Below are 22,612 nucleotides of genomic sequence, written 5' to 3' on the forward strand. Positions count from 1 at the left end.
ATGCCGGATGTGGTGGCTCACGCCTGTAATCCCAGCACTTTGGGAGGCCAAGGCAGGCAGATCACCTGAGGTTGCAAGTTAGAGACCAGCCTGAACAACATGGAGAAACCTCATCTCTACTAAAAATACAAAACTAGCCAGGTGTGGCGGCGCACGCCTGTAATCCCAGCTACTTGGGAGGCTGAGGTAGGAGAATCACTTGAACCCGGGAGGCAGAGGTTGCGTTGAGCTGAGATCACGCCATTGCACTCTAGCCTGGGCAACAAGAGCAAAACTCCATCTTAAAAAAGAAAAGAAAAGAACAAAAGAAAAAAAATTAGTGTATATGCTAGATATACAATACAGTGGAACAATGGGAATGTAACAAAAGTGTCCAAGAAAACCTAGGGCAAATCAGGGATGATGCCATGGGATCTAAGATAATTCTTCTGAAGGATAAACAGAAGGTTGCTAGAGGGACAAGATGAGGGGTGTTGGAAAATGAGGAAGTGTGTTAGAGGAGGGACTAGCACATACAAAGGTGTGGATGCATTAGACAGCATGGTATATTTGAGGTACAGCTTAAATAGGAGACTGGGAGATGGAGAGGAGAGACATAGATTGGGGTACTGGGAAGTCCTACCTATTTTTTTTTTTTCTTAGACAAAGTCTTGTTTTGTCACCTAGGTGGGAGTACAGTGGCATGATCATCACTAATTGCAGCCTTGACCTCCTGGGCTCAAGTGATCCTCCTGCCTCAGCCTCCTCAGTTCCTAGAACTACTGGTGTGCAGCATGCCTGTCTAATTTGTAATTTTTAGTAGAGATAGGGTCTGGTGTGTCGCCCGGGCTGGTCTTGAATTCCTGGGCTCAAACTATTGAGCCTCCCATCTTGGTCTCCCAAAGTGCTGGGATTACAGGCATGAGCCACAGTGTCTGGCAAGTTCTACCTATTTTCGTTACGGGAATAGAGGTGATATGTGTATAAACAAGTGCTAAAAGATAAGGCTGAGCAAGGAAAAAGAAATTAGACCACAAACTGCTTTTTGTGTGTCCTTTTTGAAAGTTTTTAAAAATCTTTTAGAAAAGTAATAATTGTATATATTTATGGGTTACAATGTGATCTTTTGATATAAGTATACATTGTAGGTTGATCAAATCAGGCTATTTATCACATTCATCACCTCAACTATAAATTGTTTCTTTGACCAGGAACAGCTTTTAGACCTTCAAGTTTTGCCAAACAATAGGTCATTGGGGCCCCATGCACTTTAATAGGCATGGGTTTTAATTGGAGGGATCTTGTTTGTTTTATGTTTTTTTTTTTGAGACAGAGTTTCCCTTGTGTTGCCCAGGCTGGAGTGCAATAGCACGATCTCGGCTCACTGCAACCTCAGCCTCCCAGGTTCAAGCTATTTTCCTGCCTTAGCCTCCTGAGTAGCTGGGATTACAAGCACGTGCCTCCACGCCTAGCTAATTTTTGTATTTTTAGTAGAGACGGAGTTTCACCATGTTGGGCAGGCTGGTCTCGAACTCCTGACCTCAGGTCATCTGCCCACCTTGGCCTCCCAAAGTGCTGGGATTACAGGAATAAGCCACCGCGCCGAGTCTTCTTTGTTTTATTTTACCATAAACAGTCCTCTTCTGACTCCCTCACCATTTCTAGTCTAAGCGCTTAGGAGTGGTGTCTCTGGGTCACTCCTCACTCATCTTCCAGAAAGAAGCCCACGAGAAGATTACACTTTACAAAAAGGTTTAAAGGCATTGTTATCTTTTAAAGGAACTCTGTTCTATGCTTTGAACTTATCAAGTAAAATATTATCAAAATGTACACAGAATTATTTCTAATCTAGCATTCACTTGGATGGCTAGAAGTTGAGTAGAGATCCCTACTCATGTAGGGTAGTCTTTTAAATTATATATATGCTTTCAAAATTATATACATATAATTATTATTATATACATATAATTTTAAAAGTAATAAAGGCTTACGAAAAACAACCTACACAGATTCATGTGGAATTAAAAAGTGATTATCCCTCTTCTCTGGCTCCAACTAGGTAGTAGCTACTGTTAAAGAGCTTGGTGTCTATCCTTTTAGAAATTATCTGTGCATACTACCTAAATCTTGTCTTAGTGTTATTTAAAAAAGGAAAAGAGGCTGGGTGGGGTGGCCCACGCCTGTAATCCCAGCACTTTGGGAGGCCAAGGTGGGTGGACCACGAGGTCAAGAGATCGAGACCATCCTGGCCAACATGGTGAAACACCGTCTCTAATAAAAATACAAAAATTAGCTGGGCGTGTTGGCGTGTGCATGTAATCCCAGCTACTTGGGAAGCTGAGGCAGGAGACTCGCTTGAACCTGGGAGGTGGAGGTTGCAGTGAGCCGAGACCGCACCATTGCACTCCAGCCTGGCAACAGAGCGAGACTCTGTCTCAACAACAACAACAACAACAACAAAAAGAAATAAATTATCTGTGCATACAGAAATTCATGTTTTTGTTTTTTAAAATATAAATAAAATAATTCTATAGATTCTTCATAATATGCTAAGAAGCATAAAAGCAACAAATGAAGACCAAATCTGTTGGCTGCATTTCTCAATCACATACAGTTCCCAAGTATTCTGGAAAGGGTCTCTAATCTTCTTTCTAGGCCTGACCTTCAACACACGCATAATGAAATATCTGTCCACAAATCCAGCAGCAATGACTGTCATGGCAAAACCTATTATTCATTTCCTATACCTTTCACTACTTTTCTCTTTCTTCAGCATCTAGCACAGTGTTATTCTAGGTACTGAATAGGTATCTGTTAACATCTGTGCAGCATGCATTTTAACATCATACTAGATGTTAAGGTACTGGGTAAAGTTGCCAAAAGTCCCCATATAGTCATCTTATGATTGAGATTATGCCTTCTTTTCTTGAGAACTAGATTTTGCCCCCTTCTTTAACTGATTAGTTGAGGGGTTTACTTGGGTGAGCTCCTCTGGCTAAATGTTTTGCAGTGAAGTTCAGAACAAGGGGAAAATAGAGCTGATTCTGTATGATGTCAACTAAATGTACTCATAAACCCATGTTGGTCTTTTAAAAAATTTTTATTTTTTTATTTTTTTTTATCTATTTTTTTTTTTTTTGAGACAGAGTCTTGTTCTGTTGCCCAGGCTGGGGTGCAATGGCGTGATCAAGGCTCACTGCAACCTTGACCTCTTGGCCCCAAGCGATTCTCCCACTTCAACCTCCCGAGGAGCTGGGACCACAGGCACACGCCACCATACCAAGTTAGTTTTACTTTTTGTAGAGACGGGGTTTCACTGTGTTGCCCAGGCTGGTCTTGAAATCCTGGGCTCAAGTGATCCTCCCACCTTGGCCTCCCAAAGTGCTAGGATTACATGCACAAGCCACTGTGCCTAGCTTGTCTTTCAAATACAGTAACAAAGTGGTGATGTGTTTCCCTGAAGAAAGTCAGAATCTATTCCATCTCCCTTTCTGTTTTTGAATCCTCACATTGTCATTTATTAAATGTGTGACCACAAAGATTCTCTTAACCTCTCTGAGCTTTAGTTTCTTCCTGTGAAACAAAAAAAGAAAATAAAAGCTATCTTGTGCAGTTAGTCTAAGAATTAAATGAGATTGCCTTTGTGAAAGCATGTGTCAGGCATGGAGTAGGTGGAAAATACAGTGGTTGAAGCATATATTTATTACTATTTTTTGGCACCGACAGTAGTAGTTTTATATTTACTCTTATTGTTACGAGTGCAGGTCCTCTATAAAACTTCCCTTTCTCTTCTTCCTCTTCATTCTTCTCTTTGATTTATCTAAATAATCTAAAGTAAGATTTGAAAGCTCTGCTTTTTCTGGGTTAAGAGATGAGAGGCTGAAAGACTGACTGTTGCATGTTGCTATGGATTAAACTGTGATCCCTCCAAATTCATCTTAGGTTGAAGCCCTAAACCCAAATTTGACTGTATTTGGAGGCAGGTTTTTAGGAGGTACAGCACCCTCCTTTTACCTGTGGATGATATGTTCCAAGATCCCCAGTGGATACCTGAAATAGCGGATGGTACTGAACCCTATATATACTATGTTTTTTCCTATACACACATAACTATGATGAAGTTTAATTTATAAATTAGACACAGTAAGTGGGTTAGTTAATTTTAAGTATCGGCCCGGCATAGTGGCTCACGCCTGTAATCCCAGCACTTTGGGAGACCAAGGAGGCGGGTGGATCACCTAAGGTCAGGAGTTCGAGACCAGCCTGACCAACATGGGGAAACTCTGACTCTACTAAAAATACAAAAATTAGCTGGGCATGGTGGTGCATGTCAGTAATCCTGGCTACTTGGGAGGCTGAGGCAAATCATTTGAACCCAAGAGGTGGAGGTTGCAGTGAGCCAAAATCATGCCACTGCATTCCAGCCTGGGCAACAAGAGTGAAACTCTGTCACACACACACACAAAATAATAATTTAGGTATCAACTTGACTGGATTAAGGATTACCTAGAGAAATGGTAAAGGATTATTTCTGGGCATTTTTATGAGGGGGTTTCCAGAAGATACTGGCCTGTGATTCAGGGAACTGAGAGGAGAAGACATGCCATCAATGCAGGTAGGCACAATCCAATCAGTGGGGGACCCACATGGAACAAAAAGGTGACTTCTCTCCTGGAGCGGGGATACATTCTTTTTCTTCTGTCCTTGGACATCAGAACTCCAGACTCTTTGGCTTTTAGATTCTAGGGCTTATACCAGTGGTCTGCTGGTTTCTCAGGCCCTTGGCCTTGGACTGAATCATACTTCTGGCATCCAGCTTGCAGATGGCCTGTTGTGGGACTTCTCAGCCTCTATAATCACATGAGCCAACTCCCCTAATAAATCCCCTCATATATCTATGTCCTACTTTTTTGTTTTGTTTTGTTTTTGTTCTTGTCTTTGTCTCGCTGTGTTGCTCAGGCTGGAGTCTAATGGTGCAATCTTGGCTCACTGCAACTTGTTGCCTCCCAGAATCAACTGATTCTCGCACCTCAGCCTCCCGAGTAGCTGGGACTACAGGTGTGTGCCACCATGCTCAGCTAATTTTTGTATTTTTAGTAGAGATGGGGGTTTCACCATGTTGACCAGGCTGGTCTTGAACTCCTGACCTCAGATGATCCACCTGCCTCGGCCTCCCAAATTGCTGGGATTACAGGCAATGAGTGAACCACTGTGCCCAGCCAGAATGGTGTACATTCTAAAATGTATAAATTGTTTATTTCTGGAATTTCCATTTAATATTTTTAGACCACAGTTGACTGCAGGTAACCAAAACCACAGAAAGCAAAACTGGGGATAAGGGAGAACTACTGCAATTAAGGTTATATAAGCCCATAAATGTAGGGCCCTAATCTGATAGAACTGATGGCGCTATAAGAAAAGGAAGAGATCTCTCTCCGTCTGTCTCTCCACCACATGAGGCACAGTGAGAAGGCAGCCATGTGTAAGTCAGGATGAGGACCCTTACCAGAAACCAACTCTGCCAGACCTCGATCTGGGACTTCTAGTCTGCAGGACTGTGAGAAAACAAATTTGTGTTGTTTAAGCCATCCAGTCTATGGTATTTTGTTTTGGCAGCCCAACCTGACTAAGACGGATTTTAGTACTGTGAAGTAACAGATACATAAAAATGTGCAAGTGGCTTTGGAACTAGATAGGCTTTGGATAGAGAGAGGTTGGAGGAGTTTTGAGGTGAATGTTAGAAAAAATCCTAGACTGCCAGGAAGGAGTGGTTGGTAGAAACACAGACATTAAAGGTGATTCTCGTGAGGACTCAGTAAGGGAAAAGGAGAGCTGGAGAGAAAACCTCCATCTTCTTAGAGAATACATAAACAATCATGAACAGAATGTCAATAGAAATATGGTCTTTAAGGCCATTCTGATGGGGTCTCAGAGAAAAATGAGATAAGATATTGGAAAATGGAGAAAAGGTGATCACTATTATAAAGAAGCAAAGAACTTGCCTGTATTGTGTCCTAGTGTTTTGTGGAAGATAGAACTTGTGAAGGATGAAATTAGATATTTGGGGTGATTTCTAAGTAAAATTTTGAAGGTGTGGCCTGGGTCCTCTTGACTGTTTATAGTAAAATGTAAGAGTTGAGAGATAAATTAAAGAAGGAATTGTTATGCTTAAAAGGAACCAGAACGTAAAGGTTTGGGAAAATTTTCAGCCTGTCCATTTTGTAAAAAAATGAGAAAGCTTGAGTTCGGGTGCGGTGGCTCAAGCCTGTAATCCCAGCACTTTGGGACACCAAGGCGGGTGGATCACGAGGTCAGGAGTTTGGGACCAGCCTGACCAACATGCTGAAACCCTGTCTCTACTGAAAACACAAAAATTAGCCTGGTGTGGTGGTGTGCACCTGTAATCACAGCTACTTGGGAGGCTGAGGCAGGAGAATCACTTGAACCCGGGAGGCAGAGGTGGCAGTGAGCTGAGATCGTGCTACTGCACTCCAGCCTGGGCGGCAGAGTGAGACTCCATCTCAAAAAGAAAAAAAAAAAAAAGAGAGAGAAAGCTTGTTCTGAAGAGAGCACTCTGGTGTGACTGAACAACCATTTGATGAGGAGATTAGCACAAGTGTGAACCACACATGTAATCGACCACCTCAACCACAGCCAGGAGAAAGAAAAACTCGGGCGGGACGAAAGAAGGCTGCTGGACTTAGAGTCTACAGGATGAGACAACAGGGCTATCTGGCTGCAAACATGCATTGTCCTTCAAGAAAAGGGAAGAATGACCTCAAAAGTTATCCAGAGATCAGAAGGACTACCATTTCCACCACAGGCTCCAGAGGGCTTGGAGGGCCTAATATCGACCCAAAGAGGATTATTCTCAAGCCTCAAGATCTAATGGAGTTTACCTTCCTAGGTTTTGGCCTTGCCTGGGGCCTGTCACCCATTTCTCCCTTTTGGAATGAAAATATCTATCCTATGCCTCTCCATTCCTTGTATTTTGTAAATATATAACTTGTCTGTTTTCACAGGTTCCACAGCTGGTGAGGCTATTTAGATGAGACTTTGGACTTTCGAGTTAATGCTGGAATGAGTCAAGACTTTGGAGGCTGTTAGGATGGGATGAATGTATTTTGTATGCAATAAGGACATTAATTTTGGGAGTCTGGGATGGAATGCTATAAATTGAATAGCGTCCTCAACAAATTCATGTGCTGAAGCCCTAAACACTAGTTGTAACTGTATTTTGAGATAGGGTTTTAGGAGGTAACTAAGATTACATGAGGTCATACGAGTGGGGCTTTAATCCAATACAACTTGTAGCTTTATAAGAAGAGGCAGGGAAGAAGGAGAGGGTGAGAGAATATCTTTCCAGCATGTGAGAACATAGCGAGAAGGTCATCTGCAAGCCAGGAAGAGAGTCCTCATCAGAAAGTGACCCTGCAAGACCTTGATCTGGACTTCTAGCCTGCAGAAACGTGGGAAAATAAATTTATATTGTTTAAGCTACACTGTCTATGGTATTTTGTTAAGGGAGCCTGAGCAGACTAAGATGCATTTTTCTTGAATCTTCAAACTGGTTTCTTGAAGTATTTACTTTTTTTTTTTTTTTTTTTTTTTTTTGAGATGGAGTCTTGCTCTGTCACCCGGGCTGGAGTGCAGTGGCCGGATCTCTGCTCACTGCAAGCTCCGCCTCCCGGGTTTACGCCATTCTCCCGCCTCAGCCTCCCGAGTAGCTGGGACTACAGGCGCCCGCCACCTCGCCCGGCTAGTTTTTTGTATTTTTTAGTAGAGACGGGGTTTCACAGTGTTAGCCAGGATGGTCTCGATCTCCTGACCTCGTGATCCGCCCGTCTCGGCCTCCCAAAGTACTGGGATTACAGGCTTGAGCCACCGCGCCCGGCCTACTTTTTATTTTTTTTGAGACGGAATCTCACTCTGTTGCCAGGCTGGAGTGTAGTGGCATGATCTCAGCTCACTGCAACCTCCGCCTCCCGGGTTCAATTGATTCTCCTGCATCAGCCTCCCAAGTAGCTGGGACTACAGGCATGCACAACCACGCCCAGCTAATTTTTGTATTTTTAGTAGAGGTGGGGTTTCACCATGTTGGCCAGGATGGTCTCAATCTCTTGACCGCGTGATCCACCCCTCAGCTTCCCAAAGTGCTGGGATTACAGGTGTGAGCCACCGCACATGGCCTGAAGTACTTACTTTTAACAGGCTTACTATCCCTCTACTATAGCATTTCACGAGTGGGAGAGTGATGCTGAAGCTACATGGTCTTCATGTGATGCTATAAAAAATACAGGGGCCATGGCCGGGCGCAGTGGCTGGGCCAAGCATAGTGGCTCGCACCTGTAATCCCAGCACTTTGGGAGGCTGAGGTGGGTGGATCATGAGGTCAAGAGATTGAGATCATCCTGGCCAACATGGTGAAACCCCATCTCTACTACAAATACAAAAAATTAGCCACTGCACTCCAGCTTGGTGACAGAGCAAGACTCCGTCTCAAAAATAAAAAAACAAACAACAACAAAAAACATATGTATATGTACTCCCTGGCTTACAATCCGGCTACATCCCAATAAACCCATCCTAAATTGAAAATATCGTAAGTAAAAAACACACTCTAGGCCGGGTGCAGTGGCTCATGCTTGTAATCCCAGCACTTTGGAAGGTCGAGGCGGGTGGATCATTTGAGGTCAGCAGTTTGAGACCAGCCTCGCCAACATGGCAAAACCCCATCTCTACTAAAAATACAAAAATTTAGCTGGGTGTAGTGGTGGGCGTCTGTAATCCCAGCTTCTTGGGAGGCCGAGGTGGGCGGATCACGAGGTCAAGAGATTGAGACCATCCTGGCCAACGTGGTGAAACCTTGTCTCTACTAAAAATACAAAAATTAGCTGGGCGTGGTGGTGGGTGCCTGTAATCCCAGCTTCTTGGGAGGTAGGAGAATTGCTTGAACCCGGGAGGTGGAGGTTGCAGTGAGCCAAGATTGCACCATTACACTCCAGCCTGGGCAACAAAAGCGAAACTCTGTCTCAAAAACACAACAAGAACAACAAAAAACACACTCCAGTATAGGTGTGATGGCTCACACCTGTAATCCCAGCACTTTGGAAGACTGAGGTGGGTGGGTTGCTTGAGCTCAGGAGCTCAAAACCAGCCTATGCAATGTGGCGAAACCCTGTCTCTAAAATAATTACCAAAAAAATTAGCTGGATGTGGTGACATGTGCCTGTAGTCCCAGCTACTTGGGAGGCTAAGGCAGGAGGGTCACTTGAGCCCAGGAGGTGGAGGCTGCAGTAAGCCATGATCCTGCCACTGTATTCTAGCCTGGGTGACAGAGTGAGACCCTGTCTCAAACGTAAAAAACAAAAACCAAAAACTCCCCACTCTATACCTTCAACTTAGTAGGTGTTTATCCAAATGTAACCCCATCCCAAGTTGAGGAGTGTACTGAATGCATATTGCTTTCTATCAGAGTAAAGATCTTAATAACCAAGATCTCCAAAACAGATGTGGCCCTGAAAAAAATTGCATTACTGGGCCAAAGCAGACACTGCACAGGCAGGACACTGTGCAAATGGAGTGCCTAAGAAAAAATGCATTATTATTAATGTTGAAATTGCCTTTGCAAAATTTTGACTGAGACAGTGAAAGAGAGCTAACTTAACCAACTCCATCTTGCTTCTAACCTCCAAGCTATCTTTGTTCATTCCTGGGCATAGGATGAACTAACTTTGGGTGAAACTTAGTTTATAGATCATAGTTTAAACAAATACAGTAACAGCCTTTCCCAAAGCAGACCTCCTTCTTGCCTGGGGACTAGATTGCCTTTGTAGGACTAATGAATTAGGTCCAAGATTAGAAATTATGGTTTAGGAGTCATGCAGCTAGAGGATACAAGAATCTGACCCACCCTAAACTGCTAAGTGCTTGAGATATTTTGCAGACCCTGCATTTGATGGATCACCCAGATCAATAAACTGGCTCATCTGATCTTGTGGCCCCCCACCCAGGAACTGACTTAGCCCAAGAAGAGAGCTTTGACTCCCCATGATTTCATCTCTGACCAATCAGCTCACTGGCTTCGCCCCACTCACCAAGTTATCCTCAAAAACTCTGCTGCCTGAATGCTCAGGGAGACAGATTTGAGTAACAATAAAACTCTGGTCTCCCGCAGCTCTGTGTGAATTACTCTTTCACCATGACAATTCCTGGTCTTGATAAATTGGCTCTGTTTAGGCAGTGGGCAAGGTGAACCCCTTGGGCAGTTACAATATTAACGTGAAAAAACAAATCACAACATTCACAGAGTAAGAGGGCGGGATATCATCTTTGAAAACAAAGGAACCCATGATTCCTTTCACAAATTGACTCAAAACCATGTATCTTTAGAGGTTTACGGAGGAAGAAATTTAGGAACAGAATTCAGTAACTTGCCTAGGTTACGCAATTAAAAACTTGATTAAACTTGGGTCTCATTCTGGGCAGTCTGGCTCTATAAATTCACTGGCATAAACAGAGGAAAGTCTCCCGTGGTGACCCCAGTAGTTTACCCTGAAGCAAGTAAGATCAAGAATAAATCTAAACTTTTTCTTCTTCTCTTTGTAGCATACTGAAATGAACAGGATCCCCTCCCCAAATTGAATACAATGAACATCAATTCGCACCAATGCCTAATATTATAAAGAATAATCAGGCTGGGCATGGTGGCTCTTGCCTGTAATCCCAGCACTTTTGGAGGCCGAGGCAGAAGGATCCCCTAAGGTCAGCTTCGAGACCAGCCCGGCCAACATGGTGAAACCCTGTCTCTACTAAAAATATAAAAATTACCTGGGTGTGGTGGCACACGCCTGTGATCCTAGCTACTTGGGAGGCTGAGGCAGGAGAATCGCTTGAACCCAAGAGGTGGAGGTTGACGTGAGCCAAGATTGCACCACTGCATTCCAGCCTGGGCGACAGAGCAAGACTCTGTCTCATAAAAAACAAACAAACAAACAAACAAACACCAGTAACAACACAGTTAATGGTTAAACACTAGATATGTTGTCAATCAAATCATAAATACAGATAAAGTTGCCTGCTTTCCCTATTTTGTTTAACATAGATTAAGGAAATCCACTCAAAGCAATAAGAAATGGATCAGGGCCAAGCACAGTGGCTCACGCCTATAATCCCAGCACTTTGGGAGGCAGATCATTTGTGGTCAGGAGTTCAAGACTAGCCTGACCAACATGGTGAAACCCTATCTCTACAGAAAAAACAAAAAATTAGCTGGGCATGGTGGCGTACGCCTGTAATTTCAGCTACTCAGGAGGCTGAGACAGAAGAATCACTTGAACCCAGGAGGCAGAGGTTGCAACGAGCTGAGATCGTGCCACTGCACTCCAGCCTGTGTGGCAGAGCAAAACTCTGTCTCAAAAAAAAAAAAAAAAGGATCAGAAATAAGAGACATATGTGGAAAAAAATGAAAGATTGTATTAGCATTATTTGCAGATGATTTACCTACAAAACTTTAGGGAATCAAGTTAAAACGGTAGGTTTTTTACAGAAGTTTCAAAGTGATGAATATAAAATAAATATGTTAAAAAAATCAATAAAGCTACATACTAGCAGTAAATTCTTAGCCAAAAAATCTTATTCACAACAATAACAATAAAAAAGAATCAAAATAACTTTAGCAGAATTGTTTAGTACCTAGATGAAGAAAACTACAAAAAGTCCTATATAGACTGGGAATGGTGGCTCATGCTGTAATATCAACACTTTGGGAAGCTGAAGCAGATCACTTGAGCCCAAGGGTTGGAGACCAGCCTAGGTGACATGGCAAGACTCTGTCTCTAAAATAATTTTTAAAATTAGCGGGGCATGGTGGTGCACACCTGTAGTCCTAGCTACTTAGGAGGCTGAGGTGGGAAGATTGCTTGAGCCCAGAAGTTAGAGCTTGCAGTAAGACACGATCATGTCATTGCACTTTAGCCTGATGGCAGAGACTTTGTCTCCAAAAACTAACTAACAAAAAAAAAAACCCCAAAGAAAAAGTCCTATACTCTGACCCAGTAATTCAATATCTAGAAATTCATTTATGGAAAGAGTCAGAACTTCAAAGATTTGCTAAAAAAAATTATAAGTGCTTAAATATTAGAGAGATTTAAATATTCAATAGTAGGAACATGTTAAATGTTATGGCACATCTTTACTATTAAATCTTTACAATCATTAAAGACTTTTAACGATTATTTAATGACATAGGAAAATGCTAAAAATACTCTCTAGTGAAAAAAAGCAGGGTACCAAATTTCTTATACCATTTGATGCTAATTTTGTTTAACACTGAGCAGATAATTCTCATTTTCTTTATAATTTTCTCAAGTATTCCCACCTTACATCTCAATTCTTCCAGTTCTCCTCATTATAGTTTGTGGTTTTATTTTCCTCTGACTGATCCCCAATTCTTATCACTCCAGTTAATCCACGGGCAATTTCATTCATCCCGAATAGTTTCTTTTTTTTTTTTTTTTTTTGGAGACGGAGTTTTACTCTTGTTGCCCAGGCTAGAGTACAACGGTGCGATCTCAGCTCACCACAACCTCCTCCTCCCAGGTTCAAGTGATTCTCCTGCCTCAGCCTCCCGAGTAGCTGGGATTATAAGCATGCACCACCATATCTGGCTAATTTTGTATTTTTAGTAGAGATGGGGTTTCTCCATATTGGTCAGGCTGGTCTCAAACTCCCAACCTCAGGTGATCCACCCGCCTTGGCCTCCCAAAGTGCTGGGATTACAGGCATGAGCCACTGCACTAGCCCACCCCAAAGACTTTCATCCTCCCATATGCTAAAGATGCCTAATTTATTATCTCTTCATACCCAATTCTCCTCCTTTGCAAACTACCCTCGCTAATCTTTATCCACCTAGATATCTAGGTGGGTTTCCATTATCCCAAATTTCTTCTGTTCCTTGAATTCCTGCCATTTCTTTCTTTCTTTCTTTTTTTTTTTTGAGAGGGAGTTTCATTCTTATTGCCCAGGCTGGAGTAGTGCAATGGCGTGATTTCAGCTCACCGCAACCTCTGTCTCCTGGGTTCAAGCCATTCTCCTGCCTCAGCCTCCCAAGTAGCTGGGATTACAGGGATGCGCCACCATACCCGGCTAATTTTGTATTTTTAGTAGAGACCGGGTTTCTCCATGTTGGTCAGGCTGGTCTCGAATTCCTGACCTCAGGTGATCTGCCCCCTCTCGGCCTCCCAAAGTGCTGAGATTAGAGGCGTGAGCCACCGCACCCAGCCTATTTCTACCTTTTAAATAAGATTGGAGGTCAGCTGTGGTGACTCATGCCTATAATCCCAGCATTTTGGGAGGCCAAAGTGGGAGACTGCTTGAGTCCAGGAGTTCAAGACCTGCTTGGGCAAGCTAGCAAGACCCCATCTCTACCAAAAAAAAAAAAAAAAAAAAAGGTAGCTGGCATGGTGGTGCATGCCTGTGGTCCCAGTTACTCAGGATGCTGAGGTGGAAGGATCCCTTGAACCGCGGAGTTAGGCTGCAGTGAGCCGTGATTGTGTTACTGCATTCATCCTGGGTGACACAGCAAAACTCTGTCTCAAATAAAACGAAACAAAACAAACCTTGAGGTTGGGACTGGGCATGGTGGCTCACATCCATAATCTCAGCACTTTGAGGGGTTGAGGTGGGAGGATTGCTTGTGGAGTTCCAGACCAGCCTGGGTTCATTAGTCCATTCTCACATTGCTATAAATACCTGAGACTTGGTAATTTATAAGGAAAAGAGGTTTAATTGGCTCATGGTTCTGCAGCCTATAAAGGAAGAATAGCAGTTTTCGATTTTGAGGAGGCCTCAGGAAGCTTCCAATATGGCAGAAGGCAAAGGGGGAGCAAGCATTCTACATGGCAGAGGGAGGAGCAAGAGAGAGAGGGAGGAAGTACTATATACTTTTAAACAAGCAGATCTTGCCAGAACACACTGACAAGGACAGTGCCAAGGAGGATAGTGCCAAACTATTCATGAGAAATCGGCCTCCATGATCCAATCACCTCCGACTGATCTAAGGCCCCACCTCCAATATTAGGATTACAATTCCACATGAGATTTGGTGGGGACACAGATCAAAACCATATTACTGCATAACTCAGGGAGAACCCATCTCGACGAAAAGTTAAAAACTAAGCCAGGTTGGCCGGGCACGGTGGCTCAAGCCTGTAATCCCAGCACTTTGGGAGGCCGAGACGGGCGGATCACGAGGTCAGGAGATCGAGACCATCCTGACTAACACGGTGAAACCCCGTCTCTACTAAAAATAATACAAAAAAAAAAAAAAAAAACTAGCCGGGCGAGGTGGCAGCGCCTGTAGTCCCAGCTACTCGGGAGGCTGAGGCAGGAGAATGGTGGGAACCCGGGAGGCGGAGCTTGCAGTGAGCTGAGATCCAGCCACTGCACTCCAGCCTGGGCGACAGAGCAAGACTCCGTCTCAAAAAAAAAAAAAAAAAAAAAAAAAAAAGCCAGGCATGGTGGCCGACACCTGTAATCCCAGCTACTCAGGAGTTCAAGGCTGCAGTAAGCTAAGATTGCACCACTGCCTAACAGCTTGGGTCTCAGCGTGACAGCTTGTCTCTAAAAAAAACAAAAGAGTTGAATTCATCCCATCATCTCCATCTCAGTTGCTGCTACTCTAATTTGAGATATTCTCCTTCCACTGGGACAAAAACAGTAGACTAACCCACCTACAATCTTGATCTCTTCAATCCATACTTTCATTAGAGTAATCATTCTGAAGCACAAAACTCATCATCTCTCTCCACGATTCACAGTTTACATTTCTGTATGGTATCATGAAGGTTCAACAGAAAGAGATATATGTTCTGCCAAAGCTAATTTGTTCACAGCTCAGCTCACCTAAACTTTACTGCCTTTTCTTTTTTTTTTTTTTTTTTTTTGAGATGGAGTCTCACTCTGTCACCCAGGTTGGAGTACAGTGGTGCGATCTCAGCTCACTGCAACCTCCGTCTCCTAGGTTCAAGTGATTCTCCCGCCTTAGCCTCCTTAGTAGCTGGGATTATAGGTGTATGCCACCACGTCTGGCTAATTTTTTGTATCTTTAGTAGAGATGGGGTTTCACCATATTGGCCAGGCTGGTCTTGAACTCTTGACCTCCTGATCCGCCTGCCTTGGCCTCCCAAAGTGCTGGGATTACAGGTGTGAGCCACCCCGCCTGGCCCAAAATTCATATTTATTTTTCATTTTAATTTTTAGAGACAGGGTTTTGCTATGTTGCCTAGGCCGGCTTTGAACTCCTGGCCTCAAGCAATCCTCCTACCTCAGCCTCCTGAGTATCCGGGACTACAGGGTGCGTGCCACCACACCTAGCTAAATTTTCAGGTCAGGCAAGGTGGCTCAGGCCTGTAATCCCAGCACTTTGGGAGGCCAAGGCGGATGGATCATCTGAGGTCAGGAGTTCAAGACCAACCTGGCCAACATGGCAAAACCCCAACTTTTTTTTTTTTTTTTTTTAAGATGGAGTCTCACTCTGTCATACCAGGCTGGAGTGCAGTGGCGTGATCTCGGCTCACTGCAGCCTCCACCTCCTGGGTTCAAGCAGTTCTCCTGCCTCAGCCTCATGAGTAGCTGGGATTACAGGCACATACCACCACGCCTAGCTAATTTTTTTATTTTTAGTAGAGACGGGGTTTCACCATGTTGGTCAGGATGGTCTAGAACTCCTGACCTTGTGATCTGCCCACCTCGGCCTCCCAAAGTGCCAGTATTACAGGTGTAAGCCACGGCGCCTGGCAACCCTGTCTTACTAAAAATACAAAAATTAGCTGGGCGCAGTGGTGGGAGCCTGTAATCCCAGCTACTCGAGAGGCTGAGGCAGGAGAATGGCTTGAGCATGGGAGGTGGAGGTTGCAGTGAGCTGAGATCACACCACTGCACTGCAGCCTAGGTGACAGATCAAGACCCCGTCTCAAAAAAAAAAAAAAAAAAAAAAAACAACGAAAAAAAAGAAACGCTCTGGTACCTTTCACTAAGGTTAATATTTTGTCATTTGGGGTTAATCTATATAGGTATTTATTTTTTTCTGAATTATCTTAAAGTAAATTGCAAGCATCATAATCAAGTCATAATGTATTTAGTATTAGTTTTGAGTATTTACTGTTCTGAGTATACATAATACTATAATACCAGCCCCTTCTTTCATGTTTTATGAAATTATTTATTTTTTTTCTTTTTTTGAGATGGAGTCTCGTCCTGTCGCCCAGGCTGGAGTGCAATGGCACGATCTCAGCTCACTGCAACCTCTGCCTCCTGGGTTCAAGCGATTCTCCTGCCTCAGCCTCCCGAGTAGCTGGGATTATAGGCACGTGCCTCCATGCCTAGCTAATTTTTGTATTTTTAGTAAAGACGGAGTTTCACCATGTTGGCCAGGTTGGTCTCGAACTCCTGACCTCGTGATCCACCCACCTTGGTCTCCCAAAGTGCTGGGATTACAGGCGTCAGCCACTGCACCTGGCCCTGAAATTCTTGCAAAGATTAAAGAAGAAAATAAGTAATTATGTTCATGTTCTTGGAAAGGACTTTCAGTGTGACAGAAAAGAGATTCAATTTTTTTTTTTTTTTTTTTGCTTTTGAGACAGGATCTCACTCTGTTATCCAGGCTGGAGTTCAGTGAGCACGATCTTGGCTCACTGCAGCCTCCACCTTATGGGTTCAGGTGATCCTCTCACCTCAGTCACCCAAGTAGCTGGGATTTCGGGCATGCCACCACGCCCAGCTAATTTTTTGTATTTTTAATAGAGACAGGGTTTCACCACATTGCCCAGGCTGGTGTCAAACTCCTAGGCTCAAGCAATCTGTCCACCTCGGCCTCCCAAAGTGCTTGGAGCCACTTCACCCAACTAGTGATTCCATTGTAAATATCCATGATGTTAAACAAAACCCCTGAAATATTAACTTTGAATTGTAATCATCTGTATATATTTCCAATTTTTTTTTCCTTAAAAAAAAAATAGGCCAGGCATGGTGGCTCGCGCCTGTAATCCCAGCACTTTGGGAGGCTGAGGAGGGTGAATCACTTGAGGTCAAGAGTTCAAAGCCAGCCTGGCCAACATGGCAAAACCCCTTCTCTACTAAAGATACAAAAATTAGCCAGACACAGTGGAGTGTGCCTATAATCCCAGCTACTTGGGAGGCTGAGGCAGGAGAATCACTTTAGCTCAGGTGGTGGAGGCTGCAGTGAGCTGAGATCGCACCACTGCACTCCAGCCTGAGCAACAGAGCAAGACTCCATCTCAAAAAAAAAAAAAAAAAAAAAATTAGCCAGGTGTGGTGGTAAGTGCCTATAGTCCCAGTTACTCGGGAGGCTGATACAGGAGGATTGCCTGAACCCAGGAGTTCAAGGCTACAGTGAAGTGTGATCACGCCAGTTCACTCCACCCTGGGTAACAGTGAGATCCTGTCTCTAATAAAGCCAAAAGCACACAAAAAACACACATCCTAGCTCTGTCCACTATAAAGGTCAAGTAGCAATGAGAAATAATAACACTATAGCAGCCAGGTGTGGTGGCTCATGCCTATAATCCCAACACTTTCGGAGTCTGAGGCAGGCGGATCACCTGAGGTCAGGAGTTCGAGACTAGCCTGACCAACATGGTGAAACCCTGTCTCTACTAAAAATACAAAAATTAGCTGGGTGTGGTGGCGTGCACCTGTAATCCCAGCTACTCAGGCTAATTTTTTGTATTTTTAGTAGAGGTGGGGTTTCACCATATTGGCTGAAACCAATATGGTGAGGCTGAAACAGGAAACTCGCTGGAACCTGGGAGTCAGAGGCTACAGTGAGCCAAGATCGCACCACTGCACTCCAGCCTGGGCAACAGAGCAAGACTCCGTCTAAAAAAATAAATAAATAACACTATAGCAATGAACACTCCTACTATGCTGGTTACGGCCTCTAAATACCATTCCCTACTAAGACAAACAAAGGCTCTTTGGACAAATGGCTGATTTCAGAATTGGAGCAGGAAAGTATACAAGATTGTACTGGAAAGTCTCACTGTACTTGAAAGAAAGGAAGGAAATCATAAAAGACAAAGAGGTCATATGAAAAGGATCTAAAAGCCAACATGAAGAGACTCTCTGGCCAAACACGAGACAATTTAGTATTAAAGAACATTATGACTGAACCTGAAACACCGAATACATAAAAACATGTAATTTCCTAATGAAAGTTAAGCTTCCTCCCCATTCAAGAAACAAACAAACAATAGATCACGACTGTAGGTGTACAGCGTATCAACTCTTTATTCCGAAAAATGTCAATTAAAGGGAAAAAATTAAGCACCTATCCTGTTTTTTTTTGTTTCAGATTATTATACATAGAAGTGTAACTTAATTAATAGTGAAGATTCTGTTTTTACAAAAGAATTATAGCTAGTACACATAGAATATGTGAGACAATTGGAAACAGCATTTTGCAACTTCTAGGTAATTAATGATTCAGGCAATAGGCATGAGAACATATGAAAGGTTGATGGGGGCCTTTAAAATAAAGGGAATCATTGCCATCTGAACTTGCTGATCAATTGTAGATTCACTATAGGTCTATCAGATAGTACATGTCTCCTGATAAGCTGCAAAGTACATAGTACAGCCTATGAAATATTCTTGCCCCCCAAAAATTTAGACCCAAATCTGATTTGTTGTGTGCAAAAAAAAAAAAAAAAAAAAAAAAAAAAGACCAGGCGTGGTAGCTCATGGCTATAATCACAGCACTTTGGTAGGCCAAGGCGGGTGGATCACCTGAGGTCAGGAGTTCAAGACAAGCCTGGCCAATATGGTGAAACCCCATCTCTACCAAAAATATAAAAAATTAGCCAGGCATGGTGGTGGATGCCTGTAATCCCAACTACTCGGGAGACTGAGGGGGGAGAATCGCTTGAATCCAGGAGGCGGAGGTTTCAGTGAGCTGAGATGGCACCACTGCACTCCAGCCTGGGTGTGACAGAGTGAGACTCAGTCTCAAAAAAAAAAAAAAAAGAAAGAAAGAAAAGAAAAGAACTTAGACATACAGGAAACAAACAGATAAATCCAGAATGTAGGGCATTCTGTATGACAATATAATTCAGTTTCTTCAACAAATCCACTGATTTGGAGAAAAGGGGAATTAAATGCAGTATATCAACTAACTATAATGTGTGGTCCTTGTCGAGATCCTGATTTGAGTAAACCAAGTGTAAAAGGAAATTTTTGAGCTACCTGAAGAAATTCTGATATGGACTGGGTGTTGGTGGACACCAAAGAATTACTGTTATTGTTAATATTGTTAGATGTAAAGATAATGGCTGTCTGTAGCTAGGTGAAAAGTGTCCCATCTTCTTAAAAGATGCAGACCTAGGTACCTAGGGGTAAAAAACCTGATGGCTGGAGTTTTCTTTAAAATGCTTTGCATACACAAAAGATGTTAAGTTAGGGATAGCTGAAGAAACAAGCACTGTATAGTAAAGTCTAGCTAATCAGTGGGTTTAGGTAATGGGCACATGGGAGTTTATGATACTGTTCTTTATACTTTTGTGTGTTTTTGAAATTTATACTAAAACTTTTTAAAGCTGTAGATGTAAAGAGAAGTAGCCATGTCAGGAAAAAAAATCCAAACAGAAGTTTTGTTTGAAAGATTGAAAGAAAATTTATTTCAATCACACTGTCATTTAAAAACAAATGTGAAGTTTTATTATTATTATTATTATTATTATTATTATTATTATTATTATTATTTTTTGAGATGGAGTCTTCCTTTTTTGCCAAGGCTAAAGTGCAACGGTGTGATCTTGGCTCACTGCAATCTCTGCCTCCCAGGTTCAAGTGATTCTTCTGCCTCAGCTTCCCAAGTAGCTGCGATTACAGGTGTGTGCCAACAAGCCCGGCTAATTTTTGTATTTTTAGTAGACGTGGGGTTTTACCATGTTGGCCAGGCTGGTCTCGAACTCCTGACCTGAGGTGACCTGCCCACCTGGGCCTCCTAAAGTGCTGGGATTACAGGCGTGAGCCACCGTGTGCTGCCATGAAGTTATTTTATGTAGACTTTTCTTTTTTTTTTTTTTGAGATGAAGTCTCACTCTGTTGCCCAGGCTGAAGTACAACGGCTTGATCTCGGCTCACTGCAACCTCCGCCTCCTGGGTTCAAGTGATTCTCCTGCCTCAGCCTCTTGAGTAGCTGGGATTACAGGCGTGTGCCACCATGCCCAGCTAATTTTTGTATTTTAGTAGAGAGGGGGTTTCACCATGTTGGCCAGGCTGGTCTCAAACTCCTCACCTCAAGGGATCCGCCCACCTCGGTATCCCAAAGTGCTGGGATTACAGGGGTGAACCATAACACTGAGCCCTAGACTTTCATACAAGATGTTCTAAGCCACTCACATTAGTTTTTTGTGTGTCTTTTGAGTATATCACTGCATATTTATTGCCAATAAATTTCTACATTGTTAAAAGATATATTACCTGCTGTCAATAATCATCACTCTGGAGAGTGGAATCCCCAAAACATCACAGCTCTGCAAAAGTTCTTTCTTACGAGTCTCTCCTTGATTGTAGTAATTTCCTGAGGATAACAAATATACAGTGGTAGATTTTTTTAACAGTGGGACCTATCTATTCACTCATTCTTATCATGCTTTTGTTCCTTGAAGAATTTAAGCTGCCTGAAAATGTGTGATTATGATACAAAGTTTAAGAAAACACAACACCAAGATACTCCTGTGAGAAGACTACCAGTAGCACAATCTTTAGAACCACCATTCACAATTCTTTCCCATCTTTGTATTTATCTACCTATCTTTCTGACTGCATTTCAGTCACATGCTAGAGGCAGCATGGTACACAGCCAAGGGTACTAACTTTGAAGTTAAGCAGATTTAGGATCAACCCATGTATGACCACTGAGAACAACTGGGGCCCCCTCTTCATTGCCAGCCCTCAAATAACTGTTTAACATTGATTTAAGGATGAAGCTTTCTGGGCCGGGCGCGGTGGCTCAAGCCTGTAATCCCAGCACTTTGGGAGGCCGAGGCGGGCGGATCACGAGATCGAGACCATCCTGGCTAACATGGTGAAACCCCGTCTCTACTAAAAAAAAAATACAAAAAACTAGCCGGGCGAGGTGGCGGGCGCCTGTAGTCCCAGCTACTCGGGAGGCTGAGGCAGGAGAATGGCGTAAACCCGGGAGGCGGAGCTTGCAGTGAGCTGAGATCCGGCCACTGCACTCCAGCCCGGGCGACAGAGGGAGACTCCGTCTCAAAAAAAAAAAAAAAAAGGATGAAGCTTTCCAAGCTCATTCTTGTTGGTACAGAAAAAGAAAATAGAGGCTGCTACTCTTTTTTTTTTTTTTTTTTTGAGGCGGAGTCTCGCTCTGTCGCCCGGAGTGGAGTGCAATGGCCAGATCTCAGCTCACTGCAAGCTCCGCCTCCCGGGTTTACGCCATTCTCCTGCCTCAGCCTCCCGAGTAGCTGGGACTACAGGCGCCCGCCACCTCGCCCGGCTAGTTTTTGTATTTTTAGTAGAGACGGGGTTTCACCGTGTTAGCCAGGATGGTCTCGATCTCCTGACCTCGTGATCCGCCCGTCTCGGCCTCCCAAAGTGCTGGGATTACAGGCTTGAGCCACCGCGCCCGGCCGAGGCTGCTACTCTTGAGTATTACAGGAAAATGTGCAGATACACGGAAAGCATCCTCTTTTGAAGAATTTCACAGCCAGCTATCCAGCATACCCCAAGGGGATCTTTATCCCATTGGCACCCCAAACAACATATATTCTTTATTTTCCCAAAACATATACTATATTCCCTAAAAATAGTTCTGGTAAATAAAACTCTTCTGTATTCTTACAAATAATAATACAGTGACATTTTGGTATCACCTAAGTTGGACTCATTTTGAGCAATGCACCTGTTAATTCAACTCTCCAATAAATAATTGCAGGTCTGATTTGTGCAGCTAATGCACCTGTTAATTCAGCTAATGCACCTGTTAATTCAACTAATGTCCAGCTAATGCACCTGTTAATTCAACTCTCCAATAAATAATTGCAGGTCTGATTTGTGCAAGTTACTTAACTTTCTTGAGCCACAGTTTCTTCACCAGTTAAGTGGGGATAATGGCTATTTTTTTTTTTAGAGTCTTGCTCTGTTGCCCCGGCTGGAATACAGTGATTTCGGCTCACTGCAACCTCTGCTTCCAGAGTTCAAGCGCTTCTCCTGCCTCAGCTCAGTAGTTGGGATTACAGGCACCCTCCACCACGCCCGGCTGATTTTTGTATTTTTAATTGAGATGGGTTTTCACCATGTTGCCCAGACTGGTCTCGAACTTCTGACCTTGTGCTCCACTTGCCTCAGCCTCCCAAAGTGCTGGGTTTACAAGTGTGAGCCACTGCGCCTGGCAAACAGGCTTAGTTTTGTATTGTCCTCATCATACCTTTTTTCTTGTTTTTTCTTGTTTTTTTTTTGTCATAAACATTTTGTGGCCGGGTGCGGTGGCTCAAGCCTGTAATCCCAGCACTTTGGGAGGCTGAGACGGGTGGATCACAAGGTCACAAGATCAAGACCATCCTGGCTAACACGGTGAAACCCCATCTCTACT

The 22,612-nt window shown here is 43.4% G+C and overlaps 1 protein-coding gene across 1 annotated transcript in view; it reads right to left on the reverse strand.

Annotated features, from left to right (window-relative positions):
• PIGL (phosphatidylinositol glycan anchor biosynthesis class L) overlaps positions 1–22,612 on the reverse strand; it is a 112,177-nt gene that overhangs the window by 73,185 nt on the left and 16,380 nt on the right. Inside the window, exon 2 of the mRNA XM_010387743.2 lies at positions 20,482–20,581. Within this exon, the coding sequence (XP_010386045.1) occupies positions 20,482–20,581 (100 nt within the window). The remainder of the gene's footprint in view (positions 1–20,481; positions 20,582–22,612) is intronic.

The sequence above is a fragment of the Rhinopithecus roxellana genome, chromosome 19 (genome assembly GCF_007565055.1).
Source record: "Rhinopithecus roxellana isolate Shanxi Qingling chromosome 19, ASM756505v1, whole genome shotgun sequence".
Taxonomy (NCBI): domain Eukaryota; kingdom Metazoa; phylum Chordata; class Mammalia; order Primates; family Cercopithecidae; genus Rhinopithecus; species Rhinopithecus roxellana.